This window comes from Dromiciops gliroides, chromosome 2 (assembly GCF_019393635.1).
Source record: "Dromiciops gliroides isolate mDroGli1 chromosome 2, mDroGli1.pri, whole genome shotgun sequence".
Lineage (NCBI taxonomy): Eukaryota > Metazoa > Chordata > Mammalia > Microbiotheria > Microbiotheriidae > Dromiciops > Dromiciops gliroides.
Genome location: NC_057862.1, coordinates 551,726,374 through 551,746,557, shown reverse-complemented (window position 1 = coordinate 551,746,557; position 20,184 = coordinate 551,726,374). Strand labels below are relative to the sequence as shown.

Sequence of the window (20,184 nt, the reverse complement as noted above, 5' to 3'; positions counted from 1 at the left end):
GATGTGAGGTGTTTGTCTAAACTTAATTTCTGCCAGACTACTTTCCAATTTTTCCAGCAGATTTGTCAAATAGTGAGTCCTTCCCCCAGTAACTATGGTCTTTGGATTTGGATTAAACACTGTGCTACTGTGTTTCTGCATGTTATGTGCCTTTTCTGTTCTGCTGATCAACCTCTTTTAATCAGTTTTTATGATTACTACTTTGAAGTACAATTTATTATTAATAATTTTTTTCCTCACAGGATGTGGTACTGATAGACCTTATAAACCAGTCTAGCCTTCTAGATATAGTTCATCTGAATAAGGACCATATTATAGCTAGCTCTTCCAGAATGATTTTGGAATAAACTTTGCAAGTGTGGTACTAGAACCCAGCTTAGATTCTTGAAATAATAGCCTGGGATATCTCATAGATAAAGATTTGGAAACTGCAAGAGAGAACTTTAGTCTTATTCCCTGAGCCCCTCTGTGCAAAACAAACTTAGAAATCATCATGATATTCAGCTGTCCTTTTATGTGACATAAAATAATTATAAATAATGAAATTGTTTTTCTTTCTAAAAATTTAGGTAAGAGAAGTTTTTCAGGCATCTCCTTTCCTTGTAGGAGATGACTGTGTTTCCATAATGAATGGAAGTGATGAAGGTAAGATAAGAAGTAACACCTCAGTGATTACTTGCTTAATGTTTAAAAACTTAATAATAGCATATTAGATGTTTTACCTTGTAAAACATTGGGTGGATTAAAGAATTTTGTAGGGTAAAAGTTAATATCTCATATACTTCAATCCTCAAAATATGTTTGTATTGCATCATATCCATAAAATCCTTTGAATAACACTATTTTGGTGTCACTATTTAACTTTAGATGGTGATTCTTAAACTGAATAACTTTTCAACTTTTGTGTCTCTCATATTTGGACTTTTTATTTATTTTTGTTTTGTTTTGGTTTTGGGGGTTTTTTTTGGCAAGGCAACTGGGGTTAAGTGACTTGCCCAGAGTTACACAGCTAGTAAGTGTTAAAGTGTCTGAGGCCAAATTTGAACTCAGGTCCTCCTGAATCCAGGGCCAGTGCTCTATCCACTGCGTCACTTAGCTGCCCCAGATATTTGGACTTTTTATATGGAAAGGAAAATCCACACTGCAGTATAACTAATATAGGTTTTCTTCCTTTTATTATACTAAATAATAAGAATTCCATCCAAGTAGATAGTTGCTTCTCAAGAGAAATGAACAATATTAGTTTTCAAATTTTCCTTCCTCCTCTCTATCTCTAAAAAGGAATTTAATAGTTTAAGGAATGAAGGAAAGAAAAACTGCCAAATAGTCTTCCGTATGTATACAAGGGTACATTTTCTCTGACTCCCCTCTCTTGAGTGGGAACAAGGATACTGAAGTAGAGAAGGGAAATCTATGGAGTAACCCGAGAAAAAGATCTGACATCCTATGAAAACTTTATAAATGTTTGAAAAAATCAATGGACTTTTTAAATGTGTTTTCTTCAAGTGCATATTGCTAGAAGAAGAGAGAAACATATATTTATTAGAGGAAGTAAATATTTTCTAACTTTTCAGCATTGGTATGTGTAGTCACTATATAGTAAAATATATTTTCCAGTTTCCTTATAGTCTCTTCCAGTTTTGCTTGGAGATTACATATATGTGTATGTATTGTGTATATATGTACACACACACACACACACATATATATGTATGGTACAGTTATATATCATATATGTGCATGTATATATAAAAAGACAGATAAATAGACAGGTATATATATCCATTTATTAATTACTTCAAAGAGCTGTAAGTAAACTGGATGAAATGGCTTTATTAAATTCATGGCCTCCAGACTGAAAAGGAATTAGAGGGTCCAATTAGCATAGTTCTTGCACTTATTAAATACTTTTTAAAATTTATTCATCCAGTATTGTATATTTTAAATGTCTATGTCAGGGGCAGCTAGGTAGCGCAGTGGATAGAGCACCGGCCCTGGAGTCAGGAGTACCTGAGTTCAAATCCGGCCTCAGACACTTAACACCTACTAGCTGTGTGACCCTGGGCAAGTCACTTAACCCCAATTGCCTCACTAAAAAAAAAAAAAAATGTCTATGTCTGGGGGCAGCTAGGTGGCACAGTAGATAAAGCACCAGCCCTAGATTCAGGAGGACCTGAGTTCAAATCCGGATTCAGACACTTACCACTTACTAGCTGTGTGACCCTGGGCAAAAAAAAATGCCTATATCTTCTGAATGATTGTGCCCTGCAAAAAAAAAAATGTCTATATCTTCTGAATGATTGTTTTATTCAAACTTAAATATTTGTGAAATTCTTTCTTATAGGAGTTTCAGCGTGGATCACAGTGAACTTTTTAACAGGTATGCTTTAACTTAATAGTCCAGTAAAGCTGTGACCTAAAGAATGTTATTTCAAGGGGCAGCTAGGTGGCACAGTGGATAGAGCACCGGCCCTGGAGTCAGGAGTACCTGAGTTCAAATCCGGCTTCAGACACTTAACACTTACTAGCTGTGTGACCCTGGGCAAGTCACTTAACCCCAATTGCCTCACTAAAAAAAAAAATGTTATTTCAAAGATGGCTCCAGTTAACCTTCCAAGTCTGGATTTTCAACCAACCTTCTTGAAAGCAAGACCTTGTTGTGGGAGACTTTAATTTTGTTATTTCTTTTGTCATTTCCCATAGTTTCAGTATGATATAATATTCTAATGAATAGGTTTTAAAAGTCTAAATGTCTCAGCAAGGTCAAAATTGCCCTGGACTTAAGCATTGTGCATTTTTATTCCACTTATAACAACTTAACCCATTTAGGCAGAACTTCCTGGGTTATCCAGAGTACTTTAATGCTGAAGAGAATTAATTTTTTGACTTTTCAAGTCCATGCCATTGCAGAACTATTTGCCTAACCTTTCATCCTGCACCAACATCTTTATCCAGAAGCATCAAGTACTTTGTTCAATGCTAAGCATCCACCCCAAAATCATTTTAGGAGTTAAAAAAATACAGTATTAGATCCCAGATAATGTGAAATCCTTCCTTTGGGCCACATTTCTGAGGAGTAGTTGACAAAGCTAATTATGAAGTGCTTTCCCAATATTAAGGATAGTGTAAATGCTTACTAATTACCTTCTCACCTTACATTTAATTAGTGCTCTCAAAAGCATTTTCACTACTATAATCTGTTGAGAAATCTGTATGGTATAGTAGGAAACTCATTATATTGAAGGACAGAAAACCTATCTGTTCCCCATGGGCATTGGATGCTGAATTAAATGACTTTTAAGAGGCTCTCCAGATCTAAAAACATAATCCTATGTTCTCATTTGATTCTCACAACAAACGTATTAGTTATATATGACACATGAAGAAACTGAAACATTAAAGGCATGATGCTATGGGGTTTTTCCCCTATTAGGGAGGTAAAGGGAAATTTCACTTAAATTACTCAAAATATCTAAGATGATGATAATTTGAGGCATCTAGTGAGGCATCTAAGCCAATTGTTTAAAAGAACCATCTCACAATTTAGGATAGTCATGGAGCCTTATCCTGCCAATGACAAAGAATGGAGCTCCTTTCTAGGATCTATAAGAGTATAAGTGTATAAGAGAACTAGTTTAGTAGGTAGATGTTTAAAAGAGGATGATTCTCCAGGAGGTAAGCCTTCCCATTAGGTGGGTCAATCCCAGTATCTTCCTTGGTGCTAATTTTTGTAGCTATAATTATTTTAAATAAGGTTATCAATGATGAAGCCATTATTTCCTTCAAAACATGTAAGATCTTTAAATCAAGATTCTCTACAGCCTTTGAGTCTGTCCAGATAAGAGTTTGGGGTTTTTAATTCTTTTGTTTACACCGTTTTATGATACCTATTTAATAGCTATCATGAGGCAGCACTGTTTTGATCCTATTTTGTGTACTTTAGGCAATTTAAACACTCCAGGAAAGAACAGTGTAGGCATGCTGGATTTAGGAGGTGGATCAACACAAATCACATTTCTTCCAAAAATCGAGGTAATCTGATGCTATTCTCTGTTTTCTGCAACTAAAGCACTGACCCAAGATAAGCTTTATTAGCTTTTCAGCATTGGTTTGTATAGTCACTATTGTAGCAAACTGTGTTTTCCTGTTTTAGTTACCTTATCTGATCCTGAGTTGGTGTGGGATTTATCACGATACCCTGAGAATCCGATTAAAGTCTCTTTCTGCATTGCTTAAAGCCACTTTGCAGTTGGGCATTACTGGTAGTATGGATTCAAGAAAAAAACCCTAGCTAAAATTTGCCCAGGAAAAAATGTATCCTTGACAAAGTTATGTGAAGGCATCTATATAATTCTATTAATGTCTTACTGAAGCTAACAGCTTTGTTTTCTACCTCCTAAGTAGAAACCAAAGATTGTGGTAAAGAAATTTGGTCTTTCACCATTTGGCAGGCAGCATAATGGGGTGATAAATAAGGTAATAACTTAGTATCTTTAGGCCAGTTAAAAGCACTTTACAGCATTGCCATCTTCTTCCCAGCAATTTTTCTGTGACATGAAGAAGAGCCAGGTAATATTCTTTTACAGATAAAAAGCTTTAAGCCTTTTCAAAATATTCAACTCCTATGAAAATTTGACATAGTTTTAACTGAGACATAAACTGTTTTTAAAATGTTACGCTTCTGGGGCAGCTAGGTGGCGCAGTGGATAGAGCACTGGCCCTGGATTCAGGAGGATCTGAGTACAAATCCAGCCTCAGACACTTAACACTTACTAGCTGTGTGACCCTGGGCAAGTCACTTAACCCCAGTTGCCTCAAAAAAAAAAAAGTTCCGCTTCTTCTGCTCATTTTAAATCAGGAATCATTTTGAATTTATCAAAATTATCGTTGGTTTCAATTAATTTCTCATCATCCTGATTAAGTCTCATATTGGGGAGCAGACTGAATTGTTATCCCTGAAGGAAAAAAAATATTGGATTTTGGCCTTGAACATTTTATTTTGATCTTTGCTAAAGTGAAGTTCTTTGTGGCTTAATTTGACAAGATGGTTTATATCAAGTAGTTCTGTAAATGTTTGTAATCCTTCCAATGCTCTACTTTGTGGGAAGAAGAATGTTTCTTCTGGAAGTGACAATGTTGCTCTTTAACAGTAACCCTTCTATTGCTCTTCAGGTCACTCTGCAGACATCCCCAGCTGGATATATAACTTCATTTCAGATGTTCAATAGTACCTACAAGCTATATTCATACAGGTTTGTCCTAAGAAATAGAGCTGTTTACAGTTTAGTCACGAAGTAATGATGAGATGCATAGTATGTCCCTTTTGAATCAGTGAAATAACTGAGCTGCATTGTTTACAATTCCAATATTGAAAATTATGGGAGATCACCCTTACCTCTTAACCAATCAGGGTGTATTTTTTTAGCTTTTTTTTATTTCTGTCAAAGAAGATTCTAGATCCATTTTTTATTTAATGTTATAATAAAAGTGAAGCATCTTAGCTTTTTTCCCCCCATTAATGTATATCCTTACTGAATTAATGTAAATCCTTACTGAAGGAAATCTGGACAACATCTAAGGAAAATGGGAAAGAGAAGCTTTAAATTATGCAATAAGATTTCCAGACTTTGTATTGCTACATATCAGCTTCAATAGCTTATCATAATAAAGCTTGAACTCTGCAGAGGGGAGTTTCTGAAAGAAGACTGAAAACAGCCTTTGTAGCTACTTCCCAAACAGCTTGTTTCTGACAAGGGCCAGAAAGATGCATTGCAAAATGGCTGGGTAGGTTCCCTGAGGTACAAGCCCTTCTTTCACCAAGTATTTTCTTTTTAACAGCTACTTGGGACTTGGTTTGATGTCAGCAAGGCTTGCAATCTTAGGAGGAGTAGAGGGAAAACCTGGTAAGTGGGAAGAAGTTTGAAGACTTGTTTCTGAAGCTTATAGTTTTTGAAAAATCTCTGCAGCTCACTCAGCAGTTAGGCTTTCCTTCCCCTCTTGTGGGTACCCTTGAAGTGGGGATGTATATCCTGGTGCCCCTATGCACAGCAGTCACTATCTGGTGTCCAGGACCTTTCTAGAAAAACAAATACATTGTGGCTCTTAGTCTTTCACTCTTAGCTTGTCAGAAGCAGGTTTTGGGGATAGGATCACAAATGAATCCCAGGAATACAACTTCTTATTAGCTTCAGAAATCCAGCTGCATGTCATTTGTGGCAAAATGGACTTTGGAAGCTTTGAACTTGAGTGTCTTGAGAATATCTCTAATTTCAGAGACTTGAAATATTGCATTACTTTCTATATAGTTTTAAAATATTGAGTGCTAGGGGCAGCTAGGTGGCGCAGTGGATAGAGCACTGGCCCCGGAGTCAGGAGGACCTGACTTCAAATCCGTCCTCAGACACTTAACACTTACTAGCTGTGTGACCCTGGGCAAGTCACTTAACCCCAATTACCTCACTAAAAAAACAAAACAAAAAACAAATAAAATATCGAGTGCTTACTTCAGCAGCACATATACTAAAACTAGAACAATACAGAAATCAGCATGGCCCCTGTGTAAGGATGACACGTAAAATACTGAATATTACAAATGAATGACTTTGTAATCTTTTGCAAATTGCTATAGGAGTTATTTTTCTTTACACATGCTTTGATTTCTAGCATTGTGGGAACTCACCTTTTGAGATCTTTTGTTCTATGAAAACTCATAAAATAAGCTAAAGTTAGACTTTCCCTTTAAGGGGAGGTTTATAACATGGAATGTGCTAGATGGAAATCCATTTGAGATCCTGAGTTATTTAACTGCATTTAGGTGTAAAAATGAATACCTTAACAAAAGCTTGCTATATTTTATAGTTTCACCCAATGATTCAAGTTTTCAAAAGACTCATTTTTAGTTTGCTATCTTAAGAGATTGCTTTATTCCCACAAACACGTTTTTATGGTAATTCAGAGGATGGGACTCAGTTTCAACTCTGATTTTTCTGGCTTCCCAGTTTCCTCAGTTGCTGAAAATCAATCATACTTCCATGGTTGTAGAACACTGAAAACTTAAACAAATGATGGTTCTCCTATACAGGTGTCATTTTTGAAATACTTTTAGATTTATACTAATCAAAATTAATTGTAGTTTTGACCACTGACAGAGCATCACCTCCTCTCTATCACTCACCAGTTTCAAAATCTTAGAAAATTTGTCTGCTGAATCATAATTTCAATTCTCCCTTGCATACCTTGCTTGTATCCCTGTCTAAAGTTATTATGGGGACAGCTAGGTGGCACAGTGGATAGAGCACTGGCCCTGGATTCAGGAGTACCTCAATTTAAATCTGGTCTCAGACACTTGACACTTATTGGCTGTGTGACCCCGAGCAAGTGCCCCCCCCCAAAATAAATAACATTATCATAAAGCAATCTCCATTTATAATGGTGCTCATGATCACAAAGGTGGCACCAATCACAAGGTTCTCTATAATGTATACATATCTATTTTTCACTGATCAGCAAACTCTTGTCTGATCATAAAGGATTTAACAGTAGGTTCATTAAAGCTCAGTCTCTCATTGGTTGTGGAGTCATGTTATTGTTGTGGTTCCCAACTCTTCTGTTCTTGAAAATGATAGATGCTCTAATTCATCTTCTTCTGCCAACAATACTAATTCCCAATCTCTATATTGCCCTTCAAAATCAAAAATCAGGAAGCTGAGATGAAAAACTATTCAGTGAAGGCCAGAGGGATGTTTTATTTGTGCAAATACTAATTATTGAGGGGGGCATTTTGTTTCCTTTTGTTTATCAAATCTGAATATCTTCCCCCATTTTCAGTCACTAGTTCATCACTAGTTTCTATTTTGAAATACTCTGGAGGGGGAAAAGGGGGGAAAAAAGAAATACTCTGGAACATTTTTCTAATGTGTTGCCCAAAATTTCATTAACACAAGTCAAGTTTTTCTTTTGATCAAGCTAGAATTCCCCATTCAGTCTTTGGAAAGAGACCTTGCAAGTAGAAACTTAGTCTCTCAATCTTAGGTATGGCTTCCTCTTTATTTACCACCTCAGAAGAGTTGAAATTCCAGACCAACAGCCCAGTGGAATATCTCAGTGCTAGGATCCAAATGCCCATTCTCCTTCTTTGTCTTGTTGCAAACATATTTTATGTTTTTGGTTTCAGACGAGGAGTTGGTTAGTCCCTGCTTTCCTCCCAGTTTTGCCGGGGAATGGGAACATGCTGAAATAACATACAAAATTTCAGGGCACCAAACAGGTATGGCTATTCCTTTCATTTATTCTTTTTGCTTTGGAGATATTGACAGATTTTAAAACAGCCTTCTGATGGGGGCAGCTAGATGGCGCAGTGGTTAAAGCACTGGCCCTGGATTCAGGAGTACCCGAGTTCAAATCCAGCCTCAGACACTTGACACTTACTAGCTGTGTGACCCTGGGCAAGTCACTTAACCCCCATTGCCCCGCCAAAAACAAAAAACAAACAAACAAAAACCAGCCTTCTGAGAAGTTTAGTACCATATATATATATATATATATATATATATATATATATATATATATATATATATATATATATATTTGTTTATTTATTTACTTATTTTCTTCCAGTGCCTTTTAGAAAAAGGAAGTGTCACCAAGCCTGTATCTTACAATAAGAAAGAATGGTATCAAAAGTTCTAGTGATTTTTCTCCCCAGGTTTTTGTGATAAATTAACAGCAGAAACAGGGGTCATTTTCTGATGCTTATTCCCCTACTTATTGGTTCACTGTTTTATCAGTGCAGGGTCCCTCCCTGGAGCCTAGAATTCCTTCAAGTCCCAGATTCTAGATGAAGGTCATGATGGCTGGCTCTTAAAAGTCATCGTAATCACTGAGAGCATTTACTAAGTGCCTAGGTACACATTAGGCTGTGGGGAGAACTATACCATAAACATCAAGTTAAATAGTCACACTGTCCTCACAGCCTAAGAATGCACCTAACGTACAGGGTTCTGGACAGAACACAAAGAGAAGGAAGTTGGATGGGAAATAAAAGCTGAGCTATGAAATTTAATTAGATGAACAAGCCTGTATGTAAGAGTCAGAGTTTCCCATGCCTTTTCTCTTTCTGGCCTTTGTATATGGAAATGTTCATGTTGGTGATTTTCTTATTCATAATAAAACAATTTTTAAAGCATACTAAAAAAAAGGGAAAGAAAAAATTAATTAGATGTCAAGTTCTAAGCCAAAAATTAGTTGGAAACCACTGCAGCAACAATACTAAGTCTAAGCATACAATTTGGTATTCCATAAGTCTCTCTGCGTCCCTTGCTGGCCTCTCTGTGCCTTTTTTCCAGAAAGGGTATCTTTTCCTAATAAGCTCTTGCAATCCCAGGGACCTGGCAAAATAACTGTTCTTCCACTCACTCAATCAACCCACCCACCCCTGGGATTTGGAGCTGAACAAACGTATGTGTGCTATTGGCAAAGAAACATAACCTTTTTGCCAAGTTTGTGAATAGGAATGGGGGTGGAATCTTGGCATTTTCACTTTGGCAACTGTTGCCACAGAAATAATTTCCCACTCATCTCTCTCCATGCTGCCTAGCAAGGGAAAAAAATGAAACTACTGCAGATAGCCCTATCAATGGGTTTCTTCAAGTTATAGTGAATTTGCTACTCAACTTTAGAAAGTCCCCTATTTTAGGAACAGACTGAATTGCAAAAAATAATTTGTAAGTTAATAGTTTAGAAATTAGAACATGTTTTCCTATAGAAAGAATGTTAGAAACCCTTAAGTTCTCAAACCACTCCACACACACACACAAAATGTAATTTATACTGTACCTGAAGTATGTTGAGTCTAATGTTAGAGAATCTAACCATTTATACACGTTGCACCCTTATACAAAGCTTATCTATTAAGCACTTGTGATTTGCAAAGCCACTGGAGAAAATTATTACAGTAATTAAGAAAAGATAATTAAGGCATGGTCTTTGCCCTCATAGAGCAAACAGTCTAGAGAGAAGAAAAACAAGATATACACAAATGTGCAATACTACACAAATATAAATCTAACACAGAATAAGCAATAAATACATAAGAGAGATAAAATGGGTTTTTGCAAGGCTGGAGATAAGAAAGATCTTTTCTGATCAGGAAAATCAGAGAAGTAAGTCTTCCTGGACATCTTGAGCTAAATTTCAAAACATAGATTCTACCCCCCCCCCCAAAAAAAAAAAAGATAAATACCCATGACTGATTATATTTGGAGTCCCATCAAATATTATCTTGTTTTAGGGTTCTCTAGGGCACTTCTAGAGCATATGTTGATATATTGATATATTTATTATTCCTCTACAATACCATGTCCTTGCAACCAGACACCAGGTCTTATATAAGCTTTCTGCCTCCTGATGCCTAGAACTGTACTGTCTACTCATTAGACACTTAATCTCCATCCACAGCAACCTTGGGAGGATCAGGAACTCATAGTCCTTAACTTCCTCCCCACCCCCACCCCCACCCTCACATAGATATTGAGAGCAGGGACTCTCCTAGTTGCAAGCTACTGGTAATAATTCCTGTGGCATAGGGTAGGGGGCTCCATGGGGAGTCAGGTGAGGGACCTCAGGGTTAAGGGGTGATAGGTTGGAGATGAGCTTTGGCAGAGACCTTTTGAAAAGTACAACAATGATGGAGATTGGGAGAGAGAATCTAGAATAATGTATTAGTTTGAAGAGTTTGGATGTGAAATAGAAACAAAAGGTAGAGGTGGTGGGGTCCAGAGTTTCAGGGTGAATAACCATGGAGGGCCAATATGAAACCTCATGGACACTTCCCTTTCCCATTATTCCTTTTATCTCCTGCTACCTGGTCCACTAAAGCAAGTCATCTTAGAGTATTAGACTTGGAGTCATGAAGTCCTCGGTTCAAATCTTGCCTCTGATATTTACTATGTGGCCTTTGGAAAGTCAATCTCTCTCAGCCTTAGTTTCCTCATGTATAAAATGGGAACAAGGATAATAATTGCAGTACCTACTTCAGAGGATTGTTGTAAGGTTCAAATGAAATATGCACACTTTAAAGGGCTATATAATCTCAGTTATCTGTGTCTTTTAACCAGGGTCCATGTTTGAAAAAGAACACAGGCTCATATCTTCTCCCTTATCCTTAAGGAAGCCTAAATAGCCCATGTAAGGCTTTTTTTAAAGAGTTTTATCTAATAACAATGGAGAACACATGGAAGATAAAAAGTTTGCCCTCCTATTTTCCTATGTTTCTACTTTCTCCTTTTCCACATTTAAACCCTGTAGGGAAAAAAAATAAAGGTAAGGGTGGTAGATATTTGGGTACACAAAGGGCTAATGTATAAGATTCTTCTCCTGAACGTTTCACCATAAATTTGGGGTTAAGAGACAGGCCTCTGAAGGGACAGTGATGAGAAGATAGGACAGAGACTGGGAAAGCTGCCAAGCAAATGTCACAGAAGGGAGGACTGGTGTGGGAGGGAGGATTAATCTCCACTAATCCTGCCACCCCAGACCTTATTCTGGACTGACTGGCTCTGGGGAAATAGGAATTATGGAGCAGAAAATGGGAAAGAATGGCCTATTATAGATAATTCCTACAGCCAGAAGGAAAGGGAGGGAAATCCCATCATCGACTATAGAAAAGAAAGGGAAGTTTGTGTTACCAGTAGGCTACTTGGCCTATTCATGTCCAAGAAATGTATCAGAATAGAACATAAATGATTTTAGAATTACCTATAGTCTCCCTGTTTGTCTAGAGGTACCTTTTTGGCTTTTCATTTCAGTTAATTTCATATACCTTTCTTAACTATACAAAACCAATCAAGAGATCTTGTAAGCCTAATTCTATGTGTTAATGTGTTAACTTAGTACAAATCACCTATCCCTAATATGCATTTGATTTCTATTTAAAATGAGGACACCACCACTTGAACTCAGAACTCTTCGGAAAAACTGTACAAAATCAGTCCAAATAATTGTGATGTTTAAAATTATATCATTGTGGTGGTCATTGCTGGGCCTCTATTATTCTGGAAACTTTGTTCCTGTTTTCTCAATCCCCTAAGTCCCTTTTAAAAGAGCCATAGAGTTGTATTATTTTAATGAATTCACAAGAATCTAATTAGTTCCCACCCTCTAACAGGCATGATGCCAGGGACACAGAGACAAAGGTGAAATGATCACCATCTCTGAGAAGTTTACTGATATTGCTTCCTTATCTTGACAACAAAAGGCTATTTCAGCTTCTTGAGCAGATGAGAGACATGGTCAAGAGAGAAGCTTTGGAAAAATCACTTGGGCAGTGAAGCCCAAGCAGGAAGCCATTTGTGAAGCTGTTTGGAAAGTCCAAGAAGAGATGGTGGTTGTGATGGGGCTGATATAAGAGATTTGGAGGAGACAAAAATGATAAGATTCAGCATCTGATTGATTGGATGTGTGGGCTTTGTGACAATGAGTAGGCAAGAACTCTACCAAGGTTACACACCTGTGATGTGGTTGATAAGCTGACAAAGGAGATTGAAAAGGAGTATGGGGAAAACCAAAAGAAAGCACTTCCATGGAAACCCAGAATGTAGAAAGTGTCCTGGAAGAAATGGTAATCAGCCTTGTCAAGAAAGGTTACAAAGGAACTCTGAGAAAAGGCTATGAGATTTGGGAATTGTGCAATAATTGGTAATTTTGGAGAAAGCAATTTGATATGAATAAAACAGTTGGAAGCCATATTTCAAAGTGTTTAGAAGAAAATGAGAGGAGAGGAAGTGGAGGCAACGAATGTGGGTTGCTTTTTCTATGAAATTAGCTGAGAAAAGCAGAATATAGGATAGTAGTGATGTGATGGCTGGGTCTAGTGATGTTTTCTTTGAAGATAGGGGAGACTTGGGTATGTTTTTAGGCATCAGTCAAGGAAGCAGTGATAGGGAGAAATCGAAGATAAGGGATGGCTATGGGAGTTATCTACTGAAGGATATGGAAAGGGATGCAATTAAATGCACATGTGGAGGGGGTGGCCTTGGTGAGAAGAAAGGCCACCTCATTATCAGAGGCAAAAGTAAGGATTATAATATTAAGTGAACATATGCTGTAGAGAAGGGGAGAATACAGAATTTACACCAATGACTTTTCTCAGAAAATATTCATATTCTCAGAACATAATTCATATATTTTCACCCATTTATGGACAGTAGTATAAGAGATAATGTAATATTGTAAAGAGTTCAGTAGAGTGAGACCTGGATTCAGATCCCACCCATGATACTTACAATAGCTGTGTAACTTAAGGCAAATCACTTAATGTCTCTGAGTTTCAATTTCCTTATCTGTAATGTGTTGATGATAATACCTGTAGCATTCACGTCACAGGATTGTTATGAAGATCAAAGTATGTAAAGCTCTTTGCAAAACTTAAAGCTCCAAAAAGATGTCAGTGATTATTATCATCATCTCATTAGCCATGCAATCTATAAATTTTTTTCTATTTGGGGTTAGGGTAGTGAAAATTCACTGAGCCCAATAAATTATGAACTTGTTCTCTCCATCATCATTTAGTAGTTTAGTAATTTCCAGCACTGATTAAGAAAACAAGAAGCATATGAATTTTCTTTGGTATATCTGGCATCTTTGTTTCATGTGTAACTGAACTACTTCACAAATTAAATATGCAGAGAACCATTAGCATACATATATGTGTGCTTACTGATTTTCAGAAACCAAAACCAACTTTCTGTTTTTCTTTGCTTTTAGGAGTTCACCTGTATGAATTGTGCTCCAAAAGAGTATCAGAAATCCTTCATAATAAGGTGCATAAAACTGAAGAAGTTAAGAACTTGGATTTTTATGCTTTTTCTTACTATTATGATCTTGCAGCAAATGTTGGTCTCATAGGTAAGTATAGCATTCATTGTCTTTTTCATGCCCAGTTTAGAGTTAGCGTGGTCTCCAAATTCCAGATCTCTTGTATGACCTCTGGAAAGACTTTTTTTCCCCTTCACTAAATATCATGTCAGAGGAATCAGGGAGATAAGATTATGGAAATATTCTTGAAACTGTTTTAGCAATCACTGACAGTACTTTTGAAAGCTTATCTTATTATAGTGGGGTTGTGGAATGGGGAGAGGTGGGAATGAAAGTTGGGAGAGGAATAGTAGACCAGACCTGTTATTTTATTGCTATAGGGGATTCCCAATGAGCAAACTCCTACAAAAGTGGATTAGCACCTTCTCCATATCTTATAGCCCTATAGAGTTGCCAGGTGCTCTGAGGCATTAAGTAATTTGCCCACAGTCAACCAGCTGCTATGTATCAGAGGAAGAATTAGAATGCATGTCTAAGGCTGATTCTGCACTACACCAGGACTGCCTGTGTTCGTCATAATTCTGTTTGTTTGGGGTTTTTTTGGGTTTTTTTGTTTTTTTTGTGGGGCAGTGGGGATTAAGTGACTTGCCCAGGGTCACACAGCTAGTAAGTGTCAAGTGTCTGAGGCTGGATTTGAACTCAGGTACTCCTGAATCCAGGGCTGGTGCTCTATCCACTGTGCCACCTAGCCGCCCCATTAGTCATAATTCTGAATTAAGGAGCTGTACTAGCTTAGTGTCTAGGAATTAGTGAGTTCATTGATACCATGAAACCATCACTTCTTTTTTTATATTAAAAGATACCTTATGACACTTTTCTTTAAGACAGGGGTGTGACCTTTATACCTATAAATTGACCCTAAATGTAGCCAGTTTCCATGGAACATAGCCAAAGCAGCATCTTAACCCTGTCTTAGGAACAGACACCTTGGACAGAGCATCACTGTCCCCACCCTTGAACTTTTACTTTAATTGGAATTTGGAGTAGAATACATCGTTTTTCTGAGGAAAAAAATTTGCAAACTGTAAAGAACTATGCAAATGCAAGTTATTTTTGCATCACCACTGCCACCTATCTGATTATATCTTAAGTTTCTCCTTGTCTAAGAAGGATTTGCAGTGGAAAAGACCTACTTACTCAATCTTACCAGTTTGTTCTGAATAGTTTAGAATGATCTAGAAATAGAACCTAATTTGTCTTTCTCTATCCTAATCAGATAAGCCAGGGTTAAGAGTTTTGATCTCCATTTTTAACTAAAACCTAAATAGAAGCATACTGCCTGGGGTGGAGAGGCAAATTAGGATTGGAATCATTACACAAATTTACCACCTGTCTCAGGATCCTCTGACAGCTCTGGAATAAGCAGTACTCCAATAGAACTGTGATTTTAATGTGAATATTCTTTGAACAGTCTAGAGCAATTCACCAGTGCCTGCCCATCCCATGTGATTTTTGTCTATGTCTTCCAATAAGTTTTCAACAGAAGGTCCACCCAGTGTCTTGGGAGCCTTCCTCTTTCTCTTTTGACATTACCATGATACCAAAGAACACATGAGCTATCTACTGGCTGTCCCATGCTCTTGTCATATGACCAATGTAACTTCTTTTTCACCCAGACATTTCTTTGATTACATCCTTTACATCAATAATTTGCATAATTCTTTTTTTAGTCTGCTCTGAACCTTTATGTTGCCCTTTGAGCAGTCCTTAACATGAGTTCTTTTAGGATCCAGGGTGTCCTATGACTTGGAATCACACACAGAGAGAAAGACAGACAGAGAGATTGCTATTAAAGAAGTGGGCCTTTGTTTCCAGAAGCAGCTTGGGCTAATTAAAGAACTTTTGCAGAGTCCCAAAGGCATCACAACCTACTCTCTTCCTCTTTTTTTTTTTTTTCAGGGCAATGAGGGTTAAGTGATTTGCCCAGGATCACACAGCTAGTTAAGTGTCAAGTGTCTGAGGCTGGATTTGAACTCAGGCCAGTGCTTTATCCACTGTACCATCTAGCTGCCCTACTCTCTTCCTCTTTACATTTATGCCCAGTTCATTGTCCATTTATAGTGTCCATGATGTATATATACTGATGAAAGAGCTTTGTAGGTTGTCTATTCAACTGCTTATTCATAGTCTGGACAATAAATATTCTTCATCCACTTTGTATATTTTCTGTGAGATGAGACATATTCCTCTGGATGTCTGAATCTCATTTAGGCTCTGCAGTAATCCAGAGCTTGATGCAATTAATAGAATTCATCTGTGGAATTGGTGTTGGATTTCCATGACTATGATTATATATACCTTTGGCAAGTCTACATCTTGTTTTCTTACACTTCACTTGTTTGGGTTTTTTTTTTTGGGGGGGGGGTCGGGCAATGAGGGTTAAGTGACTTGCCCAGGATCACACAGCTAGTAAGTATCAAGTGTCTGAGGTCGGATTTGAACTCAGGTCCTCCTGAATCCAGGACCAGTACTTTATCCACTGTGCCACCTAGCTGCCCTTGCTTCACTTGTTGTTAATGGTTACCAAACATCTTACATATTTTGATGTGTTTTTTATGGGTCACCTTGTTGGAAATTTTAAGACAATTTAAGATTTAAGACAAATTCTTAAAAATTTAAGACAGGTCTTCTGAATCAAATGCTATTTTATAATCAACAGAAAAAAAGCACAATGAGATTTTACATTCTCCATATCCTTCAATCAAATGTTTGATGGTAAAGGTGTAATCTGCTGTTAAATGTCACTTGCCAAAACCTGCCAATTCTTTTAATCCATTCCATCAAGAATACTCTCCTTTATTATTCAAGGAAATTCAGATTATTAATCGTGGATTATTCTTTTGTTTTTGTATAGGTAAGGGAATAGGTTTATTGGTCAGTAGTAATTATTGATATTCTCCTGGCCTTTTTTTTCCTGAATAATGAGGTCTGAGTTTTTGGTTGTTCTCCCCCTTCCCCTCCCCACCCCCTGTGCTTTTGCTATCTTCCCTTCCTTCAGATACCTTGAGAATCGATGCCTCTGCCTTCAAAATTATGTCACCTACAGCACAGATATTCTTGGTGTGTTCCTGGTGTAGTCCATCCTTTCCCATCTTTCTTCAGGGCCATTTCACTTTCTTTATAAGCACATCCAGTACTGTGACCTTAGAGTTCAAATATAGTTGGTTTCATTGTCCTTAGTGGTGAGGAGAGTTTGTTATAAAAATATTTTCCATCTTACTTCTATGTATTGTTTTCCTTACAATTTTTTTCTTGAAATGCCCTCAGGATAACATTTACCAAACTTTCTTTAAACTAATTTTTCTCTCTATTCCTCCTCACTCCCATATGAGGCAATAATGCCAACAACCTCCTCTAAACAACTTTTTAAAACAAGTTTATATTCCAAATGAGTGTTGCCCATGGCTGTCATACCTTTCTATTTCCCAAGTGTAGACTTGAGGCTTTTAAGCACTTTTGACTTCATTATAACAGTTGATTAAATATCTGCATGAAAAAGCTATAACCAGTGTTAACATCACTTTCCCATCCATTTTCTATTTCCTGGTATCAGTAGTTTGTTTAAATAAGACAGGTCAGAGATTTAATTGTATATTCTATCTTTTTCATTTTTATTCCTTTAGCTTCGTATTGATTTGGATTTTTGCTCTAACAAGTTAGTTGTCTGACTGTACACAGACGGCTGATTCAGGAATAACTCCCATAACAGTAATGTATTCTCTTTTAAAACAGAGTCAGTTTCATTTTTTTTGATGATGTTATTCAGTGATTTATATACCCAGTGTCTTGGGAATTTTTTTCTTTTTAAAAGGGGGAGAGTTAATGATGTATAGACATGAAACTTCTTTACACTATGCAAGTCCTTGGCCTCTCTAATTCATTATCCTGAGCTATATTTGCCAACATATTTTCACCCACATTTATTTCTACTTTTGGATTAAAGTCATCAGATATCAAAATATATGTTGATTTTAACTTGGAGGATCTTAGAGTTCTTTATAGAATGTCTCTGCCTCTTTGTAATCTGCAACAGATGTTATGGTGTAAGCTGCAGTTATTTCTTTGGTGGTCTTTTTGCAAATAATTATCAGGAGCATTGAAACACAAGAAGATAAAATGTCCCATGATATGTTTCAATTAATTTCTTTTTTCACCTCTCCAAGAATAACCTATGAGCTAGTCTTCCATTTAGCTTCATCTTCTTCTTGAAGATTCCTTTGATGATAGGATGATCTGGGTTTCTTGGGGTATAGTTGATAGGGTCCTGCACTTGGAGTCAGGAAGATCTGGGTTTAAATCCTGCATCCAGTTATATAACCATTTGTCAAATTCACTTGTAAAATGGGGATAAAGATGTTTTTGTGCGCAACTCCCAGGGTTTGTTGTAAAAGCTTTCAGTGAGATCATATGTTTTAAATCTTTTACAAATTTTAAACCACTGTATGTGTCCATTAGTATTCAGTGCCCGTAGCCAATTTTTGACCATGCTGGTTAAAGTATTGGATGGTAAATGATGGTAGAGAAAGGAAGACAGGTAGTCCTTATTTCTATGGTTACATAATGTTTTTTTCAGTGTGGGTAGACAGATGGTTTGGGAGTTGGAGGAGGGGAGAGCATGTTCCCTGGTTCATATCCCAACAAATTCACAGGTGTCACAAACTAAAAAAAGTTATGAAACTCCAATCTAGGCTACAGTTGGTTTAGTTAGCCATAAAGGCAATACATACTATTTGCCCCTTAATCTGTTCATTTTTCATGTCCTGGGAAATGTATCCTAAAACAACAAGAAGAAAACATTCATACTCTTATTTGAGTTCAGTCCTTCAAGGTACAAGAAAATAATAAAACTTCCCCCTCCCCTGGAAAAGTATAGAAGAATTTACCAATCCAAATGAGTATTCTCACCTTGGCAAACTATACACTTAATTCCAATGATGTAACCACTGTTCAAAACAGTTTTAGAATTGGAAAGAGCCCTTATTTGGAGTCTCAATATCTGGGTTCAGATCTTGGCTGTGCAATGAACCACCCATGTAGCCTTGAGCAAGGTAGTGCTTCTCTCTGGGCCTATAAAATAAGAGAGTTGGACTAGAATGGGGAGTTTTTAACTCAATCACAGACCCCTGTGGCAGTCTGGTAAGGCCTCTGAACCCCTTCACAAAATACATAAAATAAAATGCATAGGATTGCAAAGGAAATTAATTCTACTGATATATATATATATATATATTTTTTTTTTCCTCATCCAAGTTCATGTACCCCCTGATATCAATCTATAAACTTGTTGAGGCATCTGTTAGCCTCTGGACTAAATGATCTCTAAGGTCTCTTCCAGCTCTGTCCTTTTATCTCGTTTTAAAATTGATTCCACCCTGATTAAGAAGTCACTTAAGTTCTTGGTGGTCCAAAAAACTTTGTAATACTATTAATGTGCAGAGAAGGTGTTCATCTGCAGGAATTCTTCACCAATAAATCCCTACCAAAAAAAATATCGCAGGTCTGGTAAAATATATGTATATTTGCACATGTATACACATACACACATGTCTATATGGTATATATACAAGTTTGCATATATACACAAATACATTTATGTACATACAGATACAAGAGAGAGTCACACCTCATTTATTTTTAACCAAAACTGGTATTATTTAGTTTGATTACCACACTTAGCTTTGAATAACCTGTGGATTATTTCCAACAGTCATCTAGTGACCACCACTGAGGATATTCAGAAAACTATGCCAGACTCCCAAAGAGGAGTTTCAAAAATATTTTAAACAGTGTCACCTTTGGATTGTCTGTAGAGCCTCTCCAGGTGACTCTTGAAGGTATAAAGCCAAACAGAATTGTTTTTAAAACTCAGACAAATGACTTCGGAATGAGACCTCATAGTCTTCTTTGGAACCTCCCAAAGGGAAATGAATCAAGCTTTTAATGCCTGCACTCATTCTGCAGAATACCACTGAAAGAGATCTTACTGTTCCAAGGAGGATTTTTGAGAACAGCCAACTGTGTTTACTGGGTTTGTTTTTTAGGCTCAGAAAAATTATTCCAGAAGGCACCTACCAGATCTGTTCCACAGCTAAGGAAACACTTGAACATCAGAATTTTTTTATGAACCTAGATTTAGAATTGTATTGATCTGTAGAGCAAGGAAGTATCTACTTGGTGATTTTCCTCTCTTGCCTGACACTTTTGTAATTAAAGAGCCCTCCAAGGCCCTTTGATTATTTTTCTCCCCCTTTTCCCTTTATGACCTTGGAGAGAATGCATACCTTTCATGAAGCTCTATCATCATAAGAAAAG

General features: G+C 37.0%; 1 protein-coding gene and 1 non-coding gene across 5 annotated transcripts in view; both read left to right on the top strand.

Annotated features, from left to right (window-relative positions):
* ENTPD6 (ectonucleoside triphosphate diphosphohydrolase 6) overlaps positions 1–20,184 on the top strand; it is a 68,523-nt gene that overhangs the window by 41,409 nt on the left and 6,930 nt on the right. For all 4 annotated transcript variants that reach the window (XM_043989724.1, XM_043989722.1, XM_043989719.1 and 1 more), the window contains exons 5-11: positions 570–645; positions 2,345–2,380; positions 3,944–4,032; positions 5,173–5,252; positions 5,839–5,903; positions 8,174–8,266; positions 13,762–13,902. In XM_043989724.1, coding sequence (XP_043845659.1) covers positions 570–645; positions 2,345–2,380; positions 3,944–4,032; positions 5,173–5,252; positions 5,839–5,903; positions 8,174–8,266; positions 13,762–13,902 — 580 coding nt within the window. The remainder of the gene's footprint in view (positions 1–569; positions 646–2,344; positions 2,381–3,943; positions 4,033–5,172; positions 5,253–5,838; positions 5,904–8,173; positions 8,267–13,761; positions 13,903–20,184) is intronic.
* LOC122744987 lies at positions 6,496–6,599 on the top strand. The gene has a single exon (XR_006355307.1). It is a non-coding gene; the product is annotated as a U6 spliceosomal RNA (small nuclear RNA).